The sequence below is a fragment of the Gymnoscopelus microlampas genome, assembly GCF_963454915.1.
Source record: "Gymnoscopelus microlampas genome assembly, chromosome: 2".
Classification (NCBI taxonomy): Eukaryota; Metazoa; Chordata; class Actinopteri; order Myctophiformes; family Myctophidae; genus Gymnoscopelus; species Gymnoscopelus microlampas.
The window spans coordinates 11,470,694-11,497,277 of record NC_139939.1 but is presented as its reverse complement, the minus strand read 5'-3'; the positions used below and the strand labels follow the sequence as shown (position 1 = coordinate 11,497,277).

General features: G+C 41.3%; 1 protein-coding gene across 3 annotated transcripts; it reads left to right on the top strand.

The window, feature by feature from the left end:
* Window positions 1-301: 301 nt before the first annotated feature.
* LOC311034999 (uncharacterized protein) lies at window positions 302-7,766 on the top strand. Of its 3 annotated transcripts, none has more exons than XM_084043053.1 (7): window positions 302-657; window positions 1,766-2,172; window positions 2,872-3,009; window positions 3,333-3,443; window positions 3,939-4,016; window positions 4,668-4,793; window positions 6,995-7,766. In XM_084043053.1, exons 2-7 carry the CDS (start codon window positions 2,126-2,128, stop codon window positions 7,434-7,436), a joined length of 942 nt encoding a protein of 313 aa, XP_083899179.1. In that variant the 5' UTR covers window positions 302-657; window positions 1,766-2,125; the 3' UTR covers window positions 7,437-7,766. The 3 variants fall into 3 exon arrangements, with proteins under 3 accessions (XP_083899179.1, XP_083899181.1, XP_083899180.1); XM_084043055.1 differs by having other exon boundaries at window positions 304-657; window positions 2,872-2,994; XM_084043054.1 differs by lacking the exon at window positions 302-657 and having other exon boundaries at window positions 1,754-2,172.
* Window positions 7,767-26,584: the final 18,818 nt, after the last annotated feature.

The following is a 26,584-nucleotide window of genomic DNA, read 5'->3' as shown; positions in this document are numbered from 1 at the left end:
ATCCGTTGTCTATCAACAACACAGTAGCTGTGCCTTGACTTCAGTGCTCTGACTCTCTCCCCACCCGCCCCCTTGCGCTTAAACTACATGCTAAAAGGCTGTTCGCGGCTCTCCAATGAACTGCAGAGGCCAATGAGGTATCTAGGTTTCTCGATAACAATGATGAAGGCACGCCCCCCTTGTTCAGATAGGGTATAAATCTCAGCGGAGCTATCAGACTCACTCAACCATGGACTCACTCAACAGTCAAACCGTTGCGACCCGCCATACATCTGAAGAAGAAGAAGAAGAAGAAGAAGAAGAAGAAGAAGAAGAAGAAGAAGAAGAAGAAGAAGAAGAAGAAGAAGACTCAACAGTCAAACTTTCAGCAACTCTAGAGAGAGCTGAACAAATTAACAATAATAGGAAGGACATAGCGGGACGAACTCAGCTCAGCATGGGGAGTTACTTACAAACCTAAAAGGGATTTCCTGACAGCTTTTTGGGATTTACTTTTTGTTACGAGTTTGTTTCGCTTCCGTAAACAACATGATGTTCACCGCTTTCAACACTTATTGCGACTCTTCCCGCTGTAGCACCGCTTCCCCGGCCGGGTGATCATAACCTGGGATACTATCCGTCACCAGCTGGATCCTACTCGGGTCTCCTCAGTCTCAGGTAGGCTTACTACTACTCAAAAATATAATGACACTTGCATTGTAAGGGGAAATTCAAAATATAGATCCCATCCCATAGATCAGTGGTTCTCAAACCCTTTAATTTACGTAATCAGAGTAAAAAAAGAAACGGAGAGAGAGAGAGAGAGAGAGAGATCCAAATGAATAACTGCAAAAATAGAGAGAAGCTTTGATCTCACCGCTCTGATGGACAATAAATACCCTTTTTGATCCAAATGGGAAGTTTTGTAGTCAATTAGAATGAAATCTGCTCATACACTGATACAGAACCATATAGAGGCTAGATATTGCCACTGTCAGTTGGAAAAACCTTTCCTTTAAAACAAATATAAATTTAAAACAATGTACAATGGCGAAAAAAGCCAATCTACAAGCTATAATTATTAATATTTAAGAAATACTATATTTTAAATAGTGAAAAATCAACTAAAGTCATTGATAGTGCAAGTTCAATCACATTTCATTTGAATGAAAATAACTTGTGGGGAAAATACATAAAATCTCTAATCTGTGATTCTAATGTGATTAATGTGACCCTTACAGTCTGTGAAGTCCAGGGCTGAATGTGACAAATATTGAGACCAATAGGCTATGCCTTTGTACAAATATTGGTAATTTCCCAATACATCATATTATTATATTTCACAGATAGTTACACTATTCTTGTACTATATAAAAAATAAATCATCCTTAACCTTCAAGTTAAATTCATTATTTCCGTGGACTTAAAAATCATCGTTTTATTCTTCTTGCCCTGGCATTTGTCAAAAAGTTGACAACACCAAAGGCCAAGTGGCCTTGCCCCTAAAATGACGAAATTCCAGGTCTGTTATAATGGTAAAACTTGTTATATCTAATTAAATAGAGTTTTGCTTAAAAGTAATCCAAAAGTAACTGAAAGTAACTGGTAGTTACTTTTTAAATTGGGGTAATCGGATTATGTTACTGATTTTTAGCAAGTAACTTGTTCTGCTCTCAGAGTTACAGACCTGTAAAGGGTCCATTTGTGATTAGCCTGGTGGACAATGTGTTAACCCTCGTGTGTGTGTGTGTGTGTGTGTGTGTGTGTGTGTGTGCAAAAACTGCAGGTCATATTCCTCATTGGTTGAAGGATTCAAGACGAAGACTGAAGGGCCGTTCACACACCAAGCACGATAACTATGAACCATAATATTCTGTAAGCAGTGGCACCAAACACGCACTGCACAGTGCAGCTGTTTCAGAGCCCACCCAGAGGCAGAGAGAAAGAATAGAATAATCTTAATCAATAAAAAGACCATAATCAATAAAAAAGACTAATATAGTTTAAACAAGTAAAACAAAAACACAACAGGAAGAGGGGAACAGGGATAGAGACACACAGATACTACCACGAGGGAGTGGGAAGTCTACAACCTAAAACCACATATCCATATCGCCATAGTCGTGCTCTATGTGAACGGCCCTTTATGCTGGAAGGCATGGATCCTGATAACTCTCACCTCAACAATGGCAGGTTGGTCTCAATGAGGGCTGCATGGGCAATATATCCATACTGTATATCAATATTATATCTACTGTGATGAGACTTGATATCTAATGGGATTTTTGATATTGATAAGCAAACTGACAATCGCCTCTATCAAAAATCACATTCTGTGAAAGTGAGAGCACTAAGTCATCCCACCAATATCAGTAATCACAGTATTTGAGAGCTGTCATAGCCCTAGCAGCCTTTTTAGTATGTCAAGCGACAGGCAGCGGGCCCATTTAAAGCATGATCATCAATTCTTCTAAACATTTACAGTTGTCAGTTGCTGCACATTAGTTGAAGTGGTGCTGAACTCCTTCTGAAATGGGTTTGGATTAGTCAGAGAGAAAATGGTAGTAGCCTGGTTTTGTGCGCGGTTGGTTCGGGGGGGGCGGGTGTTCATGCACTCTGCCTCCCGGCCCGGCTTTGACTTGTTCTGCCACTGCCAGGTGCCCTACATGAGCCTTCAAGCAGGAATGCAGGAATGCCCCTCCCTGCTCTGCCCAGGAAGAGCAGAGTTGATATTCAAGGCAATCCAATGACAACACTAATAGCAGGCCATCACAGAGCAAATAGCATATTTTATTTTGTCCATATTGCCCAGTCCTACCTGATTCCGACAATATTTATTTTGCATTTGCTTTAAGTGACACAACATTGAATAAGACACAATGGTATTCACAGTATCATCCAGGAGACTCAAGGGAAGACAGAGCTACCTGCCAGCAGTGATGTGGCTGTGGACAGTGAGCCCTCTATGGTTCCACATGGTAACGTCAAAACAACCACCGGAACTCAAGAGAGCAGGTTGGAGCACAAGATGTTTCTTTTTTCTATCCCACATAATTGACTTGGTATTTAGATGCGTATCAGTGTAAATTAGAGTGAAGAGTGAATGGTCCATGAATCTCCATTTTAACTTGTATCTTAACAGTTCTCTAAATCGCGACTTAGCATTAGTGTTTGTAGTAGTAGTAGTAGTAGTAGTAGTAGTAGTAGTAGTAGTAGTAGTAGTAGTAGTAGTAGTAGTAGTAGTAGTAGTAGTAGTAGTAGTAGTAGTAGTAGTAGTAGTAGTAGTAGTAGTAGTAGTAACAACTTATTATTGTTGATGCTTTGGTTGACAGCATACATCTGTTCGGTTTCAGTTTGTGCAGGTGCAGGTCTCCTGCACCTAGCTATGAGTCCATGAAAAGTGACTGGTCCATGGGTCTACCTTACAACTTCAAAGGAGATGTACCTCATCCAGACGATTCGTGGTGAGAAACTAAAAAATACCTCAGGTTGTAGAAACTACACCGTTCTAACTCTACAGGGATGCACAATTAATCTCATTTTAATCGTGCCTCCCGGTTATTTTGGCTTCTCAAAATGAAATGAACATGATTGACCGATATTGATATTTAAAATGCGTTAATCAAATGCAAATCAAACTCTCCCTAAACTACTTCCTTCGGATCCTGTCAGTATGGATTACAGGGAATATTTAATTGAGTCCCTCAAGTTTAACATTATAATACGGGAGATTCTTCCACACATTCACAGCAATGTCATTAATGTAATCAGCAACGTGAATGTGGAAACAAATGTCTCGTAAGCGTCATACAGTACATTGTATAAAGTTGTATAATGTGAAAGCAGTGCTATGTTTATGTGACGTGCAATAACATGAATGATGAATAATCGTAATAATAATGATTATTATGATTACCAATATATATCGGTTGCCAATATAAAGTTCTGCTTGGTTTCAGTGTGTCCGTGAAAAGTGACTGGTCCCTGGATATCCCTTGTAACTTTAAAGAAGGTGGTCCTCATCAAGACTCATCATGGTGAGAAAATCTAGACAGCTGATTTAATGAACTAGATTTGAATGCCGCTACGTGGCCTTCAAATCCAGTCCTATATTGCACTGATCAGAGCAAGGGTCACCGAGGTATTGCCATTTGAAGTGTTAAACACTGCTGCAACACTGCTGAAGTATGTGTGCAATTTAGTTTTTTTTCTTTGTGTGATGATTCTCGTGCCAGACCCCTGAACAGCATTTGAGCCAAGTTTGGTGCGGATTGGAGCAATGGAGCGCCTTGCAAGTCTGCATTTTACGTTTGTGACGTCCACGTCCACCCATTAGGCAATTTTTATATAGGATAATGACGGTTGATAATAGAAGTTAATTGTTGTTGTTGATTTTATTTTTTGTTTTACAATTATATATTTTTATTGTACATGCTAAAACAAAGATATTCAGTAATTGAGGCCTTTGGCCTACTCGCAGAAATACTGTGTGATGATGATTGACTTTATTTTTATTTCTGCAAGCTATAGGCTTTGACTAATTTGATTTACATTAGGACAAGTTTGCATTTGTGTTACTCCTGTATCATTTTCAGCGCTTCCGTTGCACAGACTGGATGACAGACGCATTTGAACATTGTGTCAACGGTCTGTCTGGAGAAACTAACGTGCAGCTGCATGGTTTTCAGGCTCCAGAAGGAGAGATCAGACTGTTCCTCTCCCTGCTGTGTGTCCATGAAGAGTGGCAAATCGAGTGGCAAGTCAATTGATCGACCCATGAGCTTCAAAAGACAGACTATCTCTCCTGAGCTGAGGTGAGGAAGCTTGGTCATCACTGAAGATTTTGGAATGTTAAGCAAAGCAAATTTGCCCGAAATGCCCCCTATACCCGCATATCTGTCTAAATACCTCCAAAAAGTTAGTGACACCAACAGTCACAATACTAGAGGGAGCGCTAACAATGATCTGGTACCACCCACCCATAAAACAAACATGGGCAAATTCTTCTGTCCCGACTACAGCACTTCCATCCAGGTTTGGAATAGTCTAACCCTAGTCTCGCGTCACCAGACAACTATTCCACAATCTCTGAATGCTATATAGAGTCTGGAACTCTACTTCCCGAAAGCTGTGTAACGGAAGTTGTTCAGACCGGAAAGACATTCGACCAATCACGACGCGGTGCCCGCGGACCTGTAGTCCCAGTGGAAACAGAACCGAGGAGGAAGCATAGTCATAGGAGCGGTAGATTCATGTTATTTGTGCGAGGATTGTTTATCACAGAAAACTGAGAAAGGTATCATGGAATTAACGCCGAAAAAACAGTGAAAGAAGACACTAGTAGACATAAACGATGTTTATGAGATTCGTTGATTCCAGTCGGACTCCTTTGCGCCGCTGCACAATGCTAAAACGGACGTGGGTAGGGGAGGGGCATCCGCTTTCCCCTTACACATTATCAGAGCTTCCGAGTCCCAGACTGTATGCCGGAAACATTTGTAAATTGTGGGAGGCAACAGTCTGGCCACGCGAGACTAGTCTAACCCCATCCCTCAAAAAATGCAGTTTGCTGTGCTCAATCTAAAACAGCCTTAAAAACTCACCTTTGTGGAGGCCAAAGGAGGAGGTAGTACCATTTTCCCGTTAGACAGATGACCCCCCCATGTTTTGTACATATGTTATTTAATTTATTTCCTGCATTTTTTGTTTTGATTGTACATATACAGTAGTGTTATTTTGTTTCTGTATTTTTGTGTTGACATTTGAACTGTTTGGTTGCTACTATATATGTCTATGAATTGAATAGGACCCCAATGGAAACAAGACTGCAAGGACTTTTTTTGGACGAACCTTTTAGACAGAGTATTATAAATGTAATTGTACTGTTTACATTTTTTTCCTAATAAAATATTCAATCAATCAATCAAAAGCTGTGTTCAGATATGGATACCGTAACATTTTTGGGAAACTAATTAACCCATTTAGACCCGAGGCCGATTCTAAAAACGCCTTCTAAATTTTTCTGAAAAAATTCAAATACTTAAAAAAAATTACAACAAATGTATGTTGCTATATACTGTACATAGCAACAAGAACCCCAAAAGGGGTTCCCGTCCAGAAAGGTATAGTTACAATTAGGGGTTCCTGCTCAAAATGGGTTAACATAAGCTGCCGGCATAGGCGGTAGGAGAGGAGATCGCACAGTGAGTACAGTACTTGCTACTCACGTCAGATATAACTGTAAGCATGGGAGACAAGGCATTGGTGATGAGAATTCAATAGGATGCATCTGCAGGCTGGCAGTCCACATGTACACGAGTATTTTATTTAAACGCGTCTACAAGGATACGTTTTAAAAAATATCTTTTCGCGCAAAATATTTCCTCAGCGCAAACGTGATTTCTTTATTCATACATTATTCAGACATTTTGATCATAACAGAACATCCTAAGTATATAGGAGTCACCATGCAATGACAGCGGGGAATATTAAAATAAATGTTCTAGTAGACTACTCCCACTGTGTATAAAAATATTTATAACTTATAAATAGTAATTATGTCACTTCCTTTGAAGTATTTGAAAAAAAAAACAGTTGGGAGGTTTTTTACCATTATGTGCTTTTTTTCGGTCTGACTTTGTCATTCTAATCAATGATGGAAAAAAGTTTAGTTTAGTCAGAAGCGCTTTTTAATACTTTTCATTGGTTCAATATTTGTAAAACCCACACACAGACGTAAAGGTTTATAGCACTGATTTATTTTTAAAAAGTTGAAAAATGGAGATGGCTGGGTTTTTGCCCAACAGCGGCGATATATTGAACACAAGTCGCACTCTATGTTCACGCGTTCTCACATGACACCAAAATCAAATATGCAGACACATTGCCTGCGAATCTTGTATATCTGAACAGGGCTTTATAGTAGACTGTATTGTTTCTGTCTTTCACTCTGCACCCATATCTTGTTCTCTCTAACACTATCTATGTCTATCTCTTTTCACCCTCCTCTCCCCAGTGAGTTGACCTCCAGTCTACTGACTGCAGACCATGCCATATGCCCTGTGTGTTCTTCCATCCTGAGGGACCCGGTCTCCATCCCCTGTGGACACAGTTACTGCAAGCACTGCATCAATACCTACTGGTCCCAGCCAGGCCCTGCAGGAGACTATGTGTGCCTCCATTGTGAGAAGAGTTACCCAACCCGTCCTGAGCTCTCTGTTAACGTAGCATTGAACTGGGCGCTGCAGGCTCTCCAGCAGACAGGCTGTAGTCCAACTTGTGGTGTTTGCTCCAGCAAAACACGTCGAGCCATCAAGACCTGTGTGACGTGTAATGTCTCCTACTGTGAGAAGCATGTCGGCGATCATTACACTGTCCGAGGACTGCAGGAACACACCCTGGTCCAGGTCAATGAAGATAAAAGACTATGGGAGAATGGAGGTCAGAGAGAACTGTGAGCTGAGCGCTTATTTCTTTTTACTATTCTGAGGTTGTCATATTGTTACAAACTATTCACAATTTTTCTGGGGAATACAAGGAAAGCTCATAGTTTATGGGTTAGTAATCTCCAGTGGAGGCAACATAAGTATTCCGTTGCTATCAACACAAGCCTGCTTGTGTGTAAACTAGGTGAATCAGCCAGTTCAACACCAACAGCTGTGAACACAGGATCCTGTTTATGTATATGAGACATTTGGCCCATTATAGTGAGGAAAACGGTTACATATAAATTAATATGTTAATATGAGACATTTGGCCCATTATAGTGAGGAAAACGGTTACATATAAATTAATATGTTAATATTGTAAATACATATTTGATATGTAGATAAATATTGTGTTTTATTTCTGATAACTTATTTTGACATGATGTAATGACATGTCCTACAGCTTTTGACTGTACCCCCTCCCCCGAACACATGGTATGACAGTGTACCCCCCCCCCCCCATAAATATGTAGATAAATATTGTGTTTTATATCTGATAAATGCTTTTGATTGTAATGACATGTCACATCTTTGTGCACAAGGACACGTTTATCTCATGCATAAAGTCAGGACTAGGACCGGTGGGGGTTCGAACCCACGAAACCATTTCTATGGCTTTTTGGTGTGGATCGGAGCAACGGTGAGCCTTGCATGTCCGCATGTTACGCCTGTATGTTCTTGTCATACAGAATCTGTCTCTTTAACTTCTACATTGAACATATCTAACTCCCGTATCGTCACTGTCAGGTGGAAACCTTGTACTGTATGTATACATGTGCCAAAGCTGCAACTTGGTCCTGGTTTGGTTCTGTTTCTTGTGTCTCTTTTTGTTCTTGTCTTTTGTGCTGTTGTTTATTGTGTTGTCTTGTATGTGAGAGGAAGTACCAAGACAATTTCCTATCAAACTTGTTTTGAAATGGTAAATAAATACTTGAACTTGAACTTGAACTATGTCTCACACACACTTTAACTTAAAAAAGCTAAATAAGAAATATCAGATCTACAAGCTACCTTTGTGTGACACTGTAGCATGATGAAGTTCAGGTTTAATTTCCGGGGGTGGGGGTAAATATGGGGAGGTTTCTGCCCGTCAGCAGCGATATGTAATATTATTGTGAAGCACACTAATACTTTGCAGATATAAATTATTACAATATAAGACATTAACCACTTTAGCCCTATTTTATACCTAGGCTATTTGAAAATAGCCGATCTACAAGTAGATCTGCTATTTTCAAACATTTTAGTACTTTTACTTTTGGTACTTTAAAGTACATTTTGATACCAATACTTTTGTACTTTTACTCAAGTGAATTCCAGACTTTTACTTGTAGCAGAGTACTTCTACATTGCAGTATTGATACTTTTACTTAAGTAATTATCTGAGTACTTTTTCCAACACTGGATATGGTTAAAATAACTGCTGCTGGACACGTCTGGGTTTCATTGACAACGTGCTGACGTCACGGTAAGCATGTTTCCTGTTTCCGTTTGTTCCATTCATTCATTCCACTGCTGCAGCCAAAGCAACGCAGCAGACTATAATATTTTACATTGTTGACTTAAAGTCACTAAAAACAACAGAACCACTAAATATTCCCCTGTCTCCTTTTTGTAGAGACTATCGCTAATCCCACCGTACAATTTTGAGGAACTTTTACCTCACTGGAGTATTTCCAATTTTTTTGTACTTCTACTCCACTACATCTCAGAGGCAAATGTTATATACAAAACACGTACATTAGCAACTTCAGCCCTATTTACATTTTGGCCATTTTGAAAATAGGCGATATACAAGCTCACAACGCTATGCGAGGCATTGTGAGCTTGTAGATTGGCTATTTTAAAAGGATTTTTTTATACATATTAGAGATTTGATAACTTTTGAAATGGGACATTCTGCATAACAAGTACTTTTGGTACTTTAAAGTACATTTTGATACCAATACTTTTGTACTTTTACTCAAGTACATTTTGAATTCCAGAGTATTTCTACATTGCAGTAATGCCACTTTTACATGAGTAAAACATTAGTAGCCTACTTATTCCACCACTGATGAGAACTAAGGGCCATATAGTGAACTTAAGTGTACATGTCACCATCCATAGATGAACTGCTCACAAAATGTAAGGAAACTTGAATTTGGGCCATTATATCTCCCCTTTACTAATACCAATCAGTAAAGTGTTATATATCATTTCGGTGATTAGTCACCTTTACAACGAGGTACAGCTTGTAAGCATCGGGCATTCATGGAATGAGCAACACAGGCAAACGTGTGGGTAGCGCCGAGCAAAAATGTGCCAAAATGGCCTGTTAGACTTTTCTGGTGGAATTCACTCTCGTTTTGTCACTGTTCAGTTGGTTGCTTGGTTGCACTATTCACCTTTGTTGCTTGGAACATTTAAGATTGCACTCTCCCACAGTACTAAGGACAAAATAATGATAAGAAAAAGAATCATGTTGGCCATACACTTCACTAATTTTACACTCAGTTTCAGGGTCCTCAGTAGCGTGTGGAAGATCCATATGCAGCCACAACAGCTTCGCACATCCTCCTCATGCTGGTCACCAACCTGGCCACTTTCTGCTGTGGGATGGCATCCCATTCCTCAATGAGGATATGTTGCAAGTCAGCCAATGTGGTTCTGTTGGTCACGCTAAGACGTACAGCACGCCCAAGTTGACCCCACAAATGTTCAATTGGGTTGAGGTCTGGACTCACGGCAGGCCATTCCATCCTCTCCACTCCCAAATTCTGGAGGTACTCTCCGATGATCCTGCCTCTGTGGGGGCGAGCGTTGTCATCCTGGAGGATGGCATTAGGTCCCATATTCTGAAGGTATGGGACCGCCACTGGCTCCAGCATGAGGAGGAGGTGCGAAGCTGTTGTGGCTGCATATCGTCACCTTATTAAACTAATGGCCTAAGTCATTTTTTCAAGGTTTTCAGGAAAAATTAAAAACTGATCCAGAACAAAACTATATGATATTTCTTAATCATTTCACCCAAAATGTTTATAACAAATTATGACTATTTAAATAGAAATAACACTGTCTGTCAGTTATGTAACATAAGAGATTGAAATAGGTTTAAATAGGATTAAATCTGACTTAGGCCAAAATAAAAAGCAAAACAAATTACAAAATGGCCTAAATCAGTAAATAATTTGGCTTAAGTCAAAAAAACATGTGACTTAGGCCAAACAAAAGGCCTATTTTGTCCTAAGTCACACTAGGAAGTTAGGCCATTATACTAAAAGGGGCGTGTTTTATACTAAAAAGGGCGTGAACAGCATGATCCTTTTCAATTAGGAGTTGGGCGATTTTACCAGAGGTGGCCAGTGTCATGAGGAGCTGATTTAGGCAAAAATATCATTTCCTCAAAAAATGACTTAGGCCATTAGTTTAATAAGGTGACGATATGGATCTTCCACACGCTACTGAGGACCCTGAAACTGAGTGTAAAATTAGTGAAGTGTATGGCCAACATGTTTCTTTTTCTTATCATTATTTTGTCCTTAGTACTGTGGGAGAGTGCGATCTTAAATGATCCAAGCAACAAAGGTGAATACCAACTGAACAGTGACAAAACGAGAGTGAATTCCACCAGAAAAGTCTAACAGGTCATTTTGGCACATTTTTGCTCGGCGCTACCCACACGTTTGCCTGTGTTGCTCATTCCATGAATGCCCGATGCTTACAAGCTGTACCTCGTTGTAAAGGTGACTAATCACCGATAAAAATGATATATAACACTTTACTGATTGGTATTAGTAAAGGGGAGATATAATGGCCCAAATAAGTTTCCTTACATTTTGTGAGCAGTTTAGATGTATTGTTTTATAACAACAGCTTTGCTGGGTCTGCTGCTGCTTGCCATGCGTTTTACTTTTAACATTTTAGTAAAAAGTTTAAATCAGTGTCATCTATAGGATTGCACATGTTTTTATGTTTTAAAACGGGACATCCATCAATTTTCTAGCCTGGTTCCAGACGAATCTGCCAATTTTCAGCACTCCTTCATGCTCAAGATTACTTTACTAACAGCACCCTCTAGCGGCTGTATGGGATCCAGCAGCCCCAAAAGTGCTACTTCTCAAAGTGCCCAGATCAGGGGTCTTCAACGTTTTCAGGCCAAGGACCCCCTAGCTGACAGAGAGATGAAGCAGGGACCCCCCCTCTATATCGTATAAAATTGTGTTTCCGATTAAAACGTTTTTGTTTACTTGGTCTGCTCTTTTTTCCCCTCACCTATAGCCTACCTCTTAGCCAAAAATAGCCGATCTACAAGCTCACAACGCCTCGCGCTGCGAGGCGTTGTGAGCTTGTAGATCGGCTATTTTTGGCTAAAGTTCTCCTCAGAAAAGGGATGCTAGGGTTCAAGTGGTTAAGGTAAAAAAAATAATAATCTTATCACACAAAGATTTGGCGGACCCCCTGTAGTAACTCTGAGGACCCCCTGTTGAAGACCCCTGGCCCAGATAGTTCACCTTTATTAATGTGGACCTTATTGTTCTTGGCCCAAAAAAAAATAATATATATATATATATGTTTTCTTTGAAGTTCTCAGTCTGCTCTGGGTTGGATTTCACTAACTCTGCTGTCAGCTTTATTAAAGAGAACTAGAAAAAGTGCTCCTCGGAGCACAAGTCTCCGCCAGCAGACTTGTGTTGGGAATGTTGGGAATGTTCTAATTCTTACAAAAAATAGAACACGTTACTGTGTCATAGTAACATGACACAAGTGTCCTATCCGTCTGTATAAGTGTCCTATCCGTCCTGTCTGTATAAGTGTCCTATCCGTCCTGTCTGTATAAGTGTCCTATCCGTCCTGTCTGTATAAGTGTCCTATCCGTCCTGTCTATGTAAGTGTCCTATCCGTCCTGTCTGTGTAAGTGTCCTATCTGTCCTGTCTGTGTAAGTGTCCTATCCAATTGTTACAGTATCCGCCATTTCTCAGCCATTTCGTGATTATTCCTGTCTTACCTCACTTTGAAAGAGGCTAAGACTCTTTCAAAGTGACACATGTATTTATAGGCCGCTATACGTCACTAGCCAATCAGATCACACTATTTCACCGTATTGTCATGTGTCACGTGAGGCTTGACCAATGTTAGCTTGGCCGAGGGGGGGGGGGGGGGGGGGGGGGGGAGTGAAAACAATGTCTCCTGGCGGAGACAATAAAGACATAATCGTGTGTATGTCCTCTATGAGTAGAGCAAAGACAGTGTTCTGGCAAGCGCCATAGTTAACTTCACATGCAAATACTGTCTTATACGGTAACGTGATTGTGTCTATGACTATGTGATGCTGTTATACTCTCTCTCCATGATTATTCTGTTAGTTAAAAGAAAAGAAGTGGGTGTGGTCACAGTGGTCATCACAGTGATGGAAATGATTCACTTAAAAAGGATAAATGACTTTTTTCCATACTGCTATTCATAGGGCTGCACATGTGTCATGTGTTTCGCTAGCCAATCACAGTCCTGAATTTGCAAAGTCAGCCAATCACATTACAGCTAGTGGTGATGACACTAGCTGTAATGTGATTGGCTGACTTTGCAAAAGTATCGATTTGCATTGACAATGGAAGGGTTAGGGGTGTAGACTGCATTGTAGACTATTGGCCAATCACGGTGCAGGATTGGTCAGTGTCCAAAACTCACTTATAGGGGGCGGTTACACCGCCCCAAAAAAAGATATCTATCTGACCATGTATTCCTTCCCCTCCTGTTGCACAGGCTGGTCCAGCAAAAAGAACATGGATAAAATAGTGTTCAAGGGGGAGACTCATCCCAACAAGGTCTTAGAGGGCCTAAACAGGCTTCGGCTCAACAATTCATTCTGTGATGTGATTATCTGCTGTGGAAGACAGTGAGTTCCCCTGCCATCGGAATGTACTAGCCTCCTTTAGTCCTTATTTTGAGGTAAATGCAAATTCTCAGCTTCACCATTTAAGATGTATAAAAAAAGGTATTAAAACTAGAAAATGTGCTCCTCGGAGCACAAGTCTCCGCCAGCAAATATTGGAATTTATTCCAAGATTGGAACTTTGATGATAGGCGTTGCACCTTTGCTTCTTCATCAGTTTGCAGACAATGATTAGCTTCTTCAGTTTGCATAATAAGAGTTAGTTGCACTGTGTCATCAACTGTGACTGGAAAGTACTGTTCTTGATTAATCCTGTCTAAGCTATACGTATTGTGATGACACCAGTGTGTCTACATAATGTATTGGTCCGCCATTTCTCAGCCATTTCGTGATTATTCCTGTCTTACCTCACTTTGAAAGAGACCAAGACTCTTTCAAAGTGACACATCTATTTATAGGCCGCTATACGTCATGCGTCTCACTAGCCAATCAGAGCACACTCTTTCAACGTATTGTCACGTGTCACGTGAGGCTTGACCAATGTTAGCTTGGCCGAGGGGGGGGGGGGGCGGAAAGTGAAAACATAGTCTCCTGGCGGAGACAAAAATGAGAAAATTTAAAGGAGACACACCATGAATTTAACTTTTTTTATTTTTTTTTGTATTTTTTGGGCTCCCCAGTGTCTCTTGTACCCCAAATTTTTTTTTTAACATTCAGTCATTCATTCTCATTTCAGAGATTTTCTGAATGGGCGTGTCTGAACAGGCCATCTCAGAATGGCATGTTTGCTTACATCACGAAACTTTCTGCCCATGTATTTTGACAGACAGAATTGCTCAGTAGCACCCCTCTGCCCAACAGGACGTTTTGGTATTGCAGCTGAAAGTGCTTTATAAGCCTGAGAGAATTGACTTGGGATGAGTATATCTGAGTGTTGATTTAGGCTCAAACCTTTTGAAAATGGTTTGAGGGACATACACCATATGATATTAAATATCAAATATTTTTTTTAAATTCATGGTGTGTCTCCTTTAAACTTCTTATGATACAAAAAAAACATCAAGGTCACAATGTGTTGTGAGTTTGCTGATCTGCTACTTTTTGAATAATGTTTCATTTTTGGAACATTTCACCTACAATGAGGAGCCAAAAATAGGGATGCCCAGGTAAAGGTTTTTAATGCAATGGCTTGTCAATTAGGCCAACCATTCACTTTTTCAACCTGCACAGGCTATGTTTACAACTGGAATGATGGAGTCCAGAAAGCACAGGATTAACGTCAATGACATGGAGCCTGAAGAGTTTGGCTTGCTGATGAACTATGCCTACACGTCAACGGTGGAAATCTCCATAGATAATGTGCAGGTATTTATCATCATCATAAACCATATTCATCATCTGCATTTTTAACCCACCTCTGTGCAAAAAACAAACACTATTTATTTGGTCTAGGCCCTGCTAGCAGCAGCAAACCTGTTTAATGTTGCTGATGTAAAAGAGTTCTGCAGTCGTTTCCTGGGGCATTGCATCCTGGATGAACAGAACTGTGTAGGGATTCACCTCTTTGCTGAGACCCACTCCTGTAAGAGTCTGGAGCAACACAGCATGGATTACATCCTTGATCACTTCAGTGACGTCTGTCAGCAGGTCAGTGATTGAGGGATCCTTACGTTTAGCAACTTGTTTGACTGTTGAAAGAATTAATCAAAGTATCAAACTAATCAATTCCATATATTATTTAAAATAAAGATTGATTTTAATACATATAAAAACAATGTGAAAGTATCAGATAAACAAAGTCACACTATGTTGCAAGGTGAGCTTTGTGGCCCTTGGCGTGGAAATGTTTGGGAACCCCTGAGCTAATCTACTGGGTTTTTTCTGCCACTAGGAAGAGTTCCTGTCAGTCTCTGTGGATAAACTGACAGAGATTCTGGCCATTGACGATCTCAATGCACCCAAGGAGGAGGTGGTGGTTGAGGCTGCCATGTTGTGGTTAAATAAGTGCCCTACCCGTAGGCAGAGTTTGGAAAAGGTCAGTCCCTTCTCTGTGTTTCACCTGAAGTGAAAGAAGAAGTCAAAGCAATGTAGCCTCGGAAACCCATGCCTTTTTGTGACTGGTTAAGACAAGTTTAATGGGAAGCTATCATGATGTGCATTTCATTTAACTGTTGATGGTTGATCATAATAAGTAATAACATCATTATTATTAAGTACAAATGATCCCAAAAGGGTCTATTTAGTTCTACTTATACACTCATGATGTATTTCTCAGGCAGAAGCATCATCCAGGTGTGACCATGGTCCATGACTGCCATTACATCAACCTGATTCATAATATTCTGAAGTCATAATTGCCAAGATTGCCTGGGCTGCTCTGGCTCAGGAGATAGATCGACGACCGTCTTGGAATCGGAAGGTTCCCAGTTCGATCCCCGGCTCCTCCTGGCTGGTCGAGGTGTCCTTGAGCAAGACATGGATCCCCTACCTGCGCCAGATGAGCAGGGCGGTGCCCTGCATGTTTTTTGTGAATATAATGAACGCTGTAAAGCTCGAGAAATGGGTTACATAAATGCACCATTTACTATTTTTATTATTTTGCCTTAAACTGCCTAGAAGGGCAATGTCACCACCACTGAGTGGCAGCAAAACAGGAAGAAAGTTTTTATTTATATAATAATGTTGAGTGTTATGATAATGTCCCTTAATTGCATCTTTGTCTGTGACAAAGACACACTGACCAAATCACAACGCTGCATTTTGTGTTCTTCAAACCTGCTCCTCGTGGACACCTAGTACTGATGGTTTTGTATGTGTTACTGAGGTTAATGTATATGCTACGTTCACACTCCCAGAACCCCCCCCCCCCCCCCCCCCCCCCCCCCTTTCATTCGCTAACAAGCTCATTTAAGCAGCCTCTGTTCATTCCACGTGCTTAGCTGTCAGCGCCGGTTGTCAGATGTCGGTGTCAAAATGATTAATATTGCAGTAAATGGTGTCTAAAAGAGTCACTAGTAACCCTGTTAGGATAGAAAGCCAACAGGGGAGCTCGAGGACCAGGGGTTGATGAACACTCTGTAACACTTCCTATGAAGCCTACTGTATGTCTACAGTATAATGCATTATAAACATACTTATAATGCATTATAATACGCTTGCAACACTGTATAATTATAGTTATAAACACTCATAAATACCAGAATGCTTTAATTATAACACATACAAAAATGTATAATTTGAATGAATTTATACAAAATATTAACTACTCAAACCCTCTCGTCTTACTAGGTTTGGTTGCCAGACAGGAAATGGTGGACAGTCTCGCGATACTTTGGCCGTTCATACTTTGTGCTCTTTAGATACCTCTTTATAATTATACAGTGTATTCATCGAAAAGCAACACAGCAGAAAACAATGTGTGATATGTCTTTTATTTTCCTGAGCCGAATATTTTATAAAGGTCTCAATCGTTCAGAAAATCTGAAATAGTATTTGTTCATAAGCTGTCCAGCCGGCTCTCATAGACTCCAATGTTATTTTACCGAGCTTCCAGTGTGAGTCTGCCACCCAGTGCGACGAATCTGCCGGTGGGAATTGCATGATAGAGAAAATGCTTCCCTTCCTTAAAAAGAGATTCCTTGCCTCTACTCCCCTACCTGACCACGCCCACAGTGGGCAGTAAAATAAAAAAGTTGTCTTGCAAAAATCGGCCTCCTGGTGGCGCTATAATAGGACAATATTAAAAGGGTGGCCTTTGTTCCTCAGCGTAGTGCGAAGGTAATTCAGTTGGTAATGTGCGTGCAAAGTTTCATCGCAATCGGACGCTGCGTCCATGATTTGAGGCATTTTGTTCAATACGGGCAACAACTTTAGATCTCTAGATTAGGTCAATCTTAGCCAATCAGGATGGAATATGAAAAATCAAACAGATCTTGTCTTGATCACATGACTATAGAGATCATGTGTACCGATTTGTGTGAAATTCTGATAAAATCTGAAGGACTAATATCAAAAGATTTGTTTTACATAAGTCGGCCTCCTGGTGAAAACACAAATCGGCCTGGCTGATTTGAACATTGTGGCACTTCTTCCTCTGCCTAGTGCAAAATTTGACGAAAACCGCATGTTCTGTTCATTATTTGAGGCATTTCGTTCAAAACAGAGCACTCCTGGAAACTTTGGAAGCCAATCTTAGCTAATCAGAAGGGAATATGACAAATCTGAAAGACCCTTTTGGTTAATGACTATAGAGATACTGTGTTTGGACAAAATCTGTAAGAGCAATATAAAAAGTCGACCTCCTGGTGGCGCTATAACAGGCCGATCTAAAAAATTCAGGTCAGAGGTCTGGCATCCAGGGAGTGTGCGTGCACAGTTCTCTGCGAGCGACCCAGCGGTGCCGGAGAATAGCTGGTCACAGACAGACGGACACGGACACACACACACACACACACACACATACACACACACGGACGGACGGACGGATGGCCCTACGGACGGACAGGGTGCAAAACATAGTCTGTGCCACGCGGGCACGACGGAGATGACAATTAGTGTTCTCTTTTTTCTTTCAGGTTTTCGAGCCTATCCGTCTGCCTCTCATCAGTCCCTCCTACCTCCATGATGTGATTGAGTCTGTGGATGTGGTGAAGGAATCCCAGGGATGTCAGAGGCTCATCTCTGAGGCCAAGGACCAGCATCTCCTGCCCTCCTGCCACACAGCTCAACCACGTTCATCCACTGGTACCCTGCCTGCCTCACACATAGATGCATGCTGCAACTGATGGTGGAGAAAAATATATCACATGTTTTTTTAGTTGGGATTGCCGAAACAAATGTCTCGAGTGTACAAAAATACATCTTCGGTGTGGCATTTTGGCATTTTAGTTTGCTATTTCAGCTGCATCATTATTGCATTTTATTCATTACTGCAAACTTCTCATCATTTGATTTTACAATTCACTTTGATTTAGATTTTTGCATTTTTATACGTAGTTTTTTTTATCTGTAACGTTCTCATTTCTACCCCCTCTGTATGTGAAGTGATACTAATGGTGGGGGGACAGAGTGACAATGGTGCTCATCTTGACGACATTAAGTGCTTTGATCCCCTGACTAAACTATGGAAGACCCTGGAATGTCTGCCCAAATCTGTACTTCCTGATGCTCTGGTTGTGTTAGGTAAGTAGTGCCATCAGAGTTAATCTCATGTCAGGCGATCAGAGATCTCCACCTGGAGATCTGGTGACATCTAAGTCCAATGTAGTGGGTAGAACTACGTGGAATGCATTCTAGAACCAAGTCTTTAGGAGGTCCTACTGATTTTCAAATCAGTAGGCATAATTTGTTAGTGGACATTTTTTCAGTTTTTACAAGACTGTTGACTTCTGCAGCCGATGGTGAGGTAGGTATGTTATATCACAACCAGTGTTGGGTAACGTTACTTTTAAAAATAACTTGTTACGTCACATGATTACCTTCTGAGAAAAGCTACCGACGATTAAAACCCACCTGCAAGGAAGTTTAGTAAACATAAAATCAAGAGTACAGCCTGCACTACTGTAGTGTTGTTGAGCCGTGCTTGGCTTCACTAATTTGCATTGACGTTCTCCTCCTTTCACCAGTAAATCAAAAAATCACACCCTGTGTGAAGAGAGTGGTGCCTTTGATGAGCTCCGTATTGATGTTGTCATCAATGTTTGTTTATTGGACATACACCCGGACGCACGGACACACAGACAAAGTCAGATATAGGAGTGGTTGGCACCACTCAAAAATAGTGTGAATATTCCACGATCGTACTAAAGGGCAACCTCTCTGTCTTCTCTCAGTCTCTGCCATGTCACACTTGTGCAACAAATGAATGAGAAAGAGGGAGAGACCGAGAGGGAGATACAAGTAATAGCAATAACAATAGTAAATTAATAGCGTAAGATAGTATATAATATAGTATAACAATAATGTTAGTGTATATAGTGGTATAGTATAAGAATGTTAAGATAGTATACAGTATAGTGGTATAGTACAGTATAATATAGTAACAATCCACAGTCGAGCTCCATGGAGAGACCCGGTCCGCAGTCACACTCTTGATCTGCAGCTGGGGGTCTGTAATAACAGTCCATGGAACTGCGAAGTGGGAGACACAAAAAAAAAACTCCAGGGAGCGGGTCCCTGGATGTTGAGTTAGTGGCAGGCCTTACTGGAGTTCGTACAGTGTTAATTACAATTTCACTGATGGGACATGAACCCACACAACCAAAGGGACAATCAAGCTATAACATGTCTCTTTTCCCACCATAGGCTCTCAGTGTATATGGCTGCATACGAATCCTATCCAGCCTTACGAATACCTAAATCAGCATTAGCCATCTGGCGTTATGACCCTTCCCATGACTCATGGGTGAAAATGGCGTCCATGAAGGAGTCACGTGATGAATTTGGTAATGTCAAATTATACATTACATTTTGTTTGGATTGTTTTCTTCTGCATATAACCAATCAGTTCTAGTGATCAAGGTTTGTTTTTGTTTTCTCTTTTATTTTCGTTTTTCCTTGTACAACCTCACATGCTCCATATAGGCTTTGCGGCAATGGGTGGATATGTGTATGCAGTGGGTGGCTTTCAGGGGATTAGACCTGTGACCTCAGTGGAGCGTTACGACCCCTACACCGACACGTGGCAACTCATGGAGTCTGTCGGGATGCCAGAATATCACAATAAGGCTTCTGTGGTCACTGGTCACACTTGATGGACTGATCTACGTTATTGGTATGGAACAGGTTTATGTGTCTGCAGGTTCAGCCTGCTGGGTTTCATAGGGTTTATTTCAATGTATGTAAAGCATGATGGTTAACCGAAAATGTCCAAATACTTAGTTATTATTATTGTCTCCGCCAGGCCGGGCGGCTGAAGGCTGGAAACTATGTTTTCGCCCCTGTTCGTCCGTCCGTGTGTTTGTCTGTGAACAGAAATCTCCGGAGCTGTTGGCCCGATCGGCATGAAACTTTGCACGCACACTCCCAGAGGACCTGGGAAGAACCTCTGCCCCAAACCTTTCACATCGGCCTGTCATGGCACCAGCAGAGGCCAATTTGTTTTCCAAAACATTTTTGGATACTACTCCTACAGATTTTGTCCAAACCTCACCCAAATCTGTACTCATTATCTCTGTAGACATGTAATTAAGATTTGTCTGTCAGATTTCTCATATTCCAGTCTGATTGGCTATGATTGGCTTCCAAAGTTTGTGTAGGCAACCCGGCCTGGCGGAGACCTGTGCTCCGAAGAGCACACTTTTCTAGTTATATATTGATCCTGCTCGCGTTGACAATGAATAATGTTTTTGTCATGTGTCTTCCTGGGGCCTAGGTGGCACTATTTGCCATTGCAAGGTGCACACGTACAACCCTGAAACCTCTTTATGGACAGAAGTTGCTCCTATAGCCGGTGGTTCAGCCGGTTGGGTTCCAAATGCCTGCACACTCAAAGGAAAGATCTACGCTATAGGTATCATACCTGTTCTTAATGGCTCTCAGTTTAATAATGAACTGATTTCAACTTCACTGTTTTAGAATATATTAGAGCCCACTAACAGTCGCTATCCTTTTCATTCCTGTTTTTTATAGGTGGTTTAGAAGAAGATGGTTTAGAAGATGATGGTCCACCCCTGGACAGGGTTGAGTGTTACAACCCCAAGACAAACCAGTGGACAATGTGTGCCCGCATGAAAAAGCCACGCGCCCAGTCTTCCGTGGCTGTGGTTAATGGACAGATCTATGTACTCGGAGGGTTTACTGGGTGGTCTGAGAAGTAAGAGTAAGAAGCTGCTGCTCCATGAAAAAGGTGGCTGCTTTTTCCACACCAGACTTTTCTCTCATATCTGTTGTTCTCTCTTCTTATAGCCCTCTGGAAGGTACCATCAAGCGGTATTGTGAGCAGACGGACACATGGGAAAGTGTAGGGGAGATGCCCCCGGCCCCTACCCGCGACTATTTCGAATGTGTGGCTGTCAGGATGCGGAAGGATGCACTTGCACAGGTTAGCTGACGTTGATACACAGTAAGATCCTGCGTGGTAATTTTACTAGTGTACAAATATACGTATGTGGACACAAGGAATGGTGGACTGTAATTAATATAGTTTTATTTATTTGTCCTTGTACCGCTAAAGGCTGCAGATCACAGATGAACACACCAGCAGACGGGCACTGCTAACTAAGACCCTCCTACCTCAGTGATGGCCATGCTCAGACCACGCCCCTTATACTCATACAGCCTTGTTGTTTTTTTGGTTATATATGTCCGCTGATGGACCATCCAAAATAAATACCACCATGTTTTTTTTGTTTTGTTTTGTTAAACATATCTTGCATGTTCTACTGAGCGTATTTTCCTACTGTTATAACGTGTTATAGAACTTATAGATGTATGACAGTTTGTACTGCGCTATGAAGCCCAGCCCTTTTTGCTTTAGACACAGGTCCTGGCAGTTTTTTAAATGAGAAAAAAATAAAATAATTAAACGCTGATAAAATATGTCTTTATTTTCTGATAAAAAATATATGTATGTGTCTGTTATATGAAAATTCTAATAATATATGCTTGAATACTTTATTAATAGTACAGAGGTACAATTATACAATAATGCTAAAAAGATTACACTAAAAAGGTAGCTTTACTAAACCATACAAATAGAGCATTTTACTGCTAGAAATATAATAGTCCGACATGTAAGCAAGTATAAAACCTTTGAGACAAATAGCAGTTTTTCAAATGAATGTATTTAAAGGTTGTTAGAGCCATAGATTTAAACTGCCCACAAAAAAAGTTCAGAAACGTAACTTCGGTCGATTATTTCTAACCATTTGGTATTGTGTTTTATATAATTTTTATTGTTGATTAGTCACCTTTACAACGAGATACAGCTTGTAAGGATCGGGCATTCGTGGAATAAGCAACACAGCTAAACGTTGGTGTGGGTAGTGCCCCCCTCAATATGCTTCTTTTTGTAATCGCTCTCGTTTTGAGAGACCTGCCAGCACACACCTGCTGGATAGTAGAGTCCGAAAGTGAGGTTCTGTTTACCATCCTTTGGCAAGTACGTTTTGACGATTGATTTGACCTCTATGGACCCTTTAGAAAAGATTTAGCCCCCAGGTCCCTCCCAAAAATCCCGGCATTTTTTGCTAGACAGCCAAATTCAAAATGGCGCCCGGCGCCATCTCTAAAAATTAACTTTTGATCTGGATGACCTAGAATCATGTATGAAGGCACTTTTCCATACAAGTCAACCTTGAGGATTCCAAATCTGACACAATTTTAATTGTAAGACCTCGTTTTGACTCCGAAATTCAAGATGGCCGACATCCAGTAGAGTAAAAACTTATACCCAGGGGGCAAAGGGGGGTATGCTGCATTTGCCCTGCCATAAAAGGTTGGCCACCAGAAATAATATCTATGACCCAGTAGGATCACAACCTATATGGACAACCCGGTCACCTTGCTGCTGGAAATCCAATATGGCCGCCTCAATATTATCAGAAAATAGCTTTGGCAATAACTTCTGAACCAGATGGGCTAGAAATAAAAACTTGGTGTCTATTTCATGGTTTCAGAGCATGAGAAACTCAATGGAATACTTATCTTTATGATTGGGTGTGTCTGGACCTTTCATTTGCATATTTCCAAGATGGACGCCACGCGAAAATGAGTTTTACTATGACTTTTACAGTGACAGCTGACTGTTATGGCAAAAAGTCTGCTTTTTAAGCAATATGAACACATTTGGTCAGTTTGAGCTTTAATTTATATGTTGTCAATATGGCTGCAGTCATAAATAATGTATGGTATTACATTTTCCCTCAGATTTATTGATTTATAGATCTATAGTTGTGGGGATGATTGCAGAGAAAAATCTGAGAAAAAGCCCACAATGTATCTTATGTATCATTTTAATAAACTAAATACAATATAAACAGACACATGCACACTCCAAGACTTGCCAAAAAATACAACTTTAGGGCTATACAAATTAACATAGTGGTATGCATTCAAGTAACAAAAGATAGACTACTTAGTGACAAATAGAGTAAAAGCGGAGTTGAGGTTGCCTACAAAGGGTTCATTTTGACCTCTATGGTGCTGTCTTGCCTGCTTCTAAAGCCAATGATACTATGGTACAATGCTATTCACTGTCACTGTTGTCATGTGTTGCACTGATCCTGCCGCATCGTGTCTCTAGTCCCTGGCAACGGCATCCTAAGTAGCATGGAATTGCACGGGAACAGTTTTTCTGGCAGCCTTTGATACAGCTGCATGATATTGCCTTGTTCATTGACACAGGCCAGGCTGGCTCGGTAGATGCAAGGGGGACTGCATTGCTAGCACTGAGAGACCATCCATACTCTGTGAAAGAAGGAATATCCGGCTTGGCGATATGTGCACATTTATCTATTATGGTTGCTAGAACAGCTCTTCTCAGGTGCAGGTCAAAGGCATTCTCTGTCGGGGGCAGCAGCTTTAAGAGGGTTGATCTATTATTGAGGAACTTGTACACTCTAAGCTTACTCAGGTCAAAATCCTCCTGGTGGTCCGCTTTGGATGTGTACAGCAATTGTGAGGTCTCGTGCCTGATTGATGGACGTCATCTGAGAGGGAATCATAAGAGTTTTCACCAAACTCCTCAAGTGCAGAGATCCAGACGCATGATGGCCTTGAACCATGCCTTCTTCCCAGTGAAGAAGGGATAGCTGGTGGTACAGTATCTCTGCCACTTAAACTATGGATAAAGGGCAGGGCACGACACTGTGCGAGCCCCAGTGCTGATACCATTTGATGGATAGGAAGGTATGAATTTTGCTCTGTTCTCACCCACAGCTCTGGAATGCATCTGAGATGGGTTGCTGCATAGTAAAGGCACATGATGATGATGTCTGTGTCATTGGCATGGATGACAACTCTGTCAACTTTGTCATTCTGGACACTGTACAGGGTGTGGAGTATTATTCTTGTATCAGCCTCCTGTTGTGTGGATTCTAGTGCAGGGACATCTTCAATAGACCCCTCCTTGATCACCACACTCATTGTCTCTTCTTTAAACCCCCCACCCAGGTAAAGATGTGTTGGACCAAGGGCCGACTTAAGTTTCTCATTTTCACACCATTCGTCACAGAGGAAACTCAATAGGTTTGCCTTGTTAGCTGACACAGCAAAACACTCCTGAGGATCTGGAGCTGTGTAATGCATACTGACTTCATATTCTTTGGTAGGCTTTGGTCAAGCATATCTGTGTTCTTGCTCAGCTGTCTTAAGACTAGGTTCACTGTACCTGTCAAAACATAAGTGAATGATCTCTGTGCCAGCAGGCACATCATTCAACAGCAGACGTTGGTATCGTTCAGCGATTGTTCCAAATGCTTCACCTTTCAGGAACGACCAATGGCGCATGGCATACATGGCATCAATAACTACTGCTGTTTTTATGTCTTCTGTAGGCAGGTCAGGGATGCATGCAACTTTGGTCTCCTCTTTCAGGACCTTAACAAGGCTTGCCTTGGTACCTGTTCTCATCCTGCCATCTTCCTGGAAGAGGAAAGGGGGGAAGTCACTGCACTCGTGGTTGCCTATAAAGTCAACAAGGTTGAGTTCTCCACCACTGGCTATGATTTGGGTCATGCGCAGGAGGGCAGTAATTACATTGCTCTTGCCAGGTGCTGAGGGTTTCCCCTTAGATTTTGTGTTTTGAGTGTAGAAAGTGTTAAGCTTCATTATGCTTGTCTTCTGTTCACAGGACAGTGACTCACACAGTGTCTTCAGACCCAGTTCACACTCATCAAGTCGTCCTTGACTGTGGAATCAGCACACTGTCCTGTAGATATGTTGATCATGGATGATGTGCTCACTGTAAATGGGTTAGTCTCCACTGCTGCCTTCACTACCATCTCTGCATCCCGGATCACACAACTCTGACCAGACTCATGGTGTGGGTCTGCCATATTGACAACATATAAATTAAAGCTCAAACTGACCAAATGTGTTCATATTACTTAAAAAGCAGACTTTTTGCCATAACAGTCAGCTGTCACTGTAAAAGTCATAGTAAAACTCATTTTCGCGTGGCGTCCATCTTGGAAATATGCAAATGAAAGGTCCAGACACACCCAATCATAAGGATAAGTATTACATTGAGTTTCACATGCTCTGAAACCATGAAATAGACACCAAGTTTTTATTTCTAGCCCATCTGGTTCAAAAGTTATTGCCAAAGCTATTTTCTGATAATATTGAGGCGGCCATATTGGATTTCCAGCAGCAAGGAGACCTTGTTGTCAATATAGGTTGTGATCCTACTGGGTCATAGATATTATTTCTGGTGGCCAACCTTTTATGGCAGGGCAATTGCAGCATACCCCCCTTTGCCCCCTGGGTATACGTTTTTACTCTACTGGATGTCGGCCATCTTGAATTTCGGAGTCAAAACAAGGTCTTACAATTAAAATTGTGTCAGATTTGGAATCCTCATGGTTGACTTGTATGGAAAAGTGCCTTCATACATGATTCTAGGTCATTCAGATCAAAAGCTAATTTTTAGAGATGGCGCCGGGCGCCATTTTGAATTTGGCTGTCTAGCAAAAAATGCCGGGATTTTTGGGAGGGACCTGGGGGCTAAATCTTTTCTAAAGGGTCCATAGAGGTCAAATCAATCGTCAAAACGTACTTGCCAAAGGATGGTCACAGAACCTCACTTTCGGACTCTACTAGGAAGGGTGTGTGCCACCTGAGCATGGATAAGGCCTGTGTAATGTGGGCAAGTGGAAGCTGGTGTTCCGTTATGCAGAGTGTCAGCATTATTTGGTGTCAGCCCTACGTACCATTTCCAAACTTAGAACGAAGTTCTGTGAGACTGGTGAAGTCAAAGGAAGACAGTCAGCAACCCAAGAAGACCGGTTCCTCACCCTTGCTTCACTGAGGAACCATAGGTTTTCTTCCAGAGATTTACAGGCAAGATGTGCACAACGGCACCAAGGACTGATGTCAAAGTTGCAAGACCCATGCTCAGGTGCCAGTCAGGTAACTATGGTAGACTCACAAAGCACACAGTGGAGTGTGCCCGACTGGCCAGCAGATGGCGGTAACGTCAAGCTACAGTTTCACACAACCCGGAAGTAGTGTTGCCATGTCCGCTTATTATAAGCACCTTTGGGCTTGTTTTTCTGTAAAGTTGCTTGTGAATATTGGTGGTCG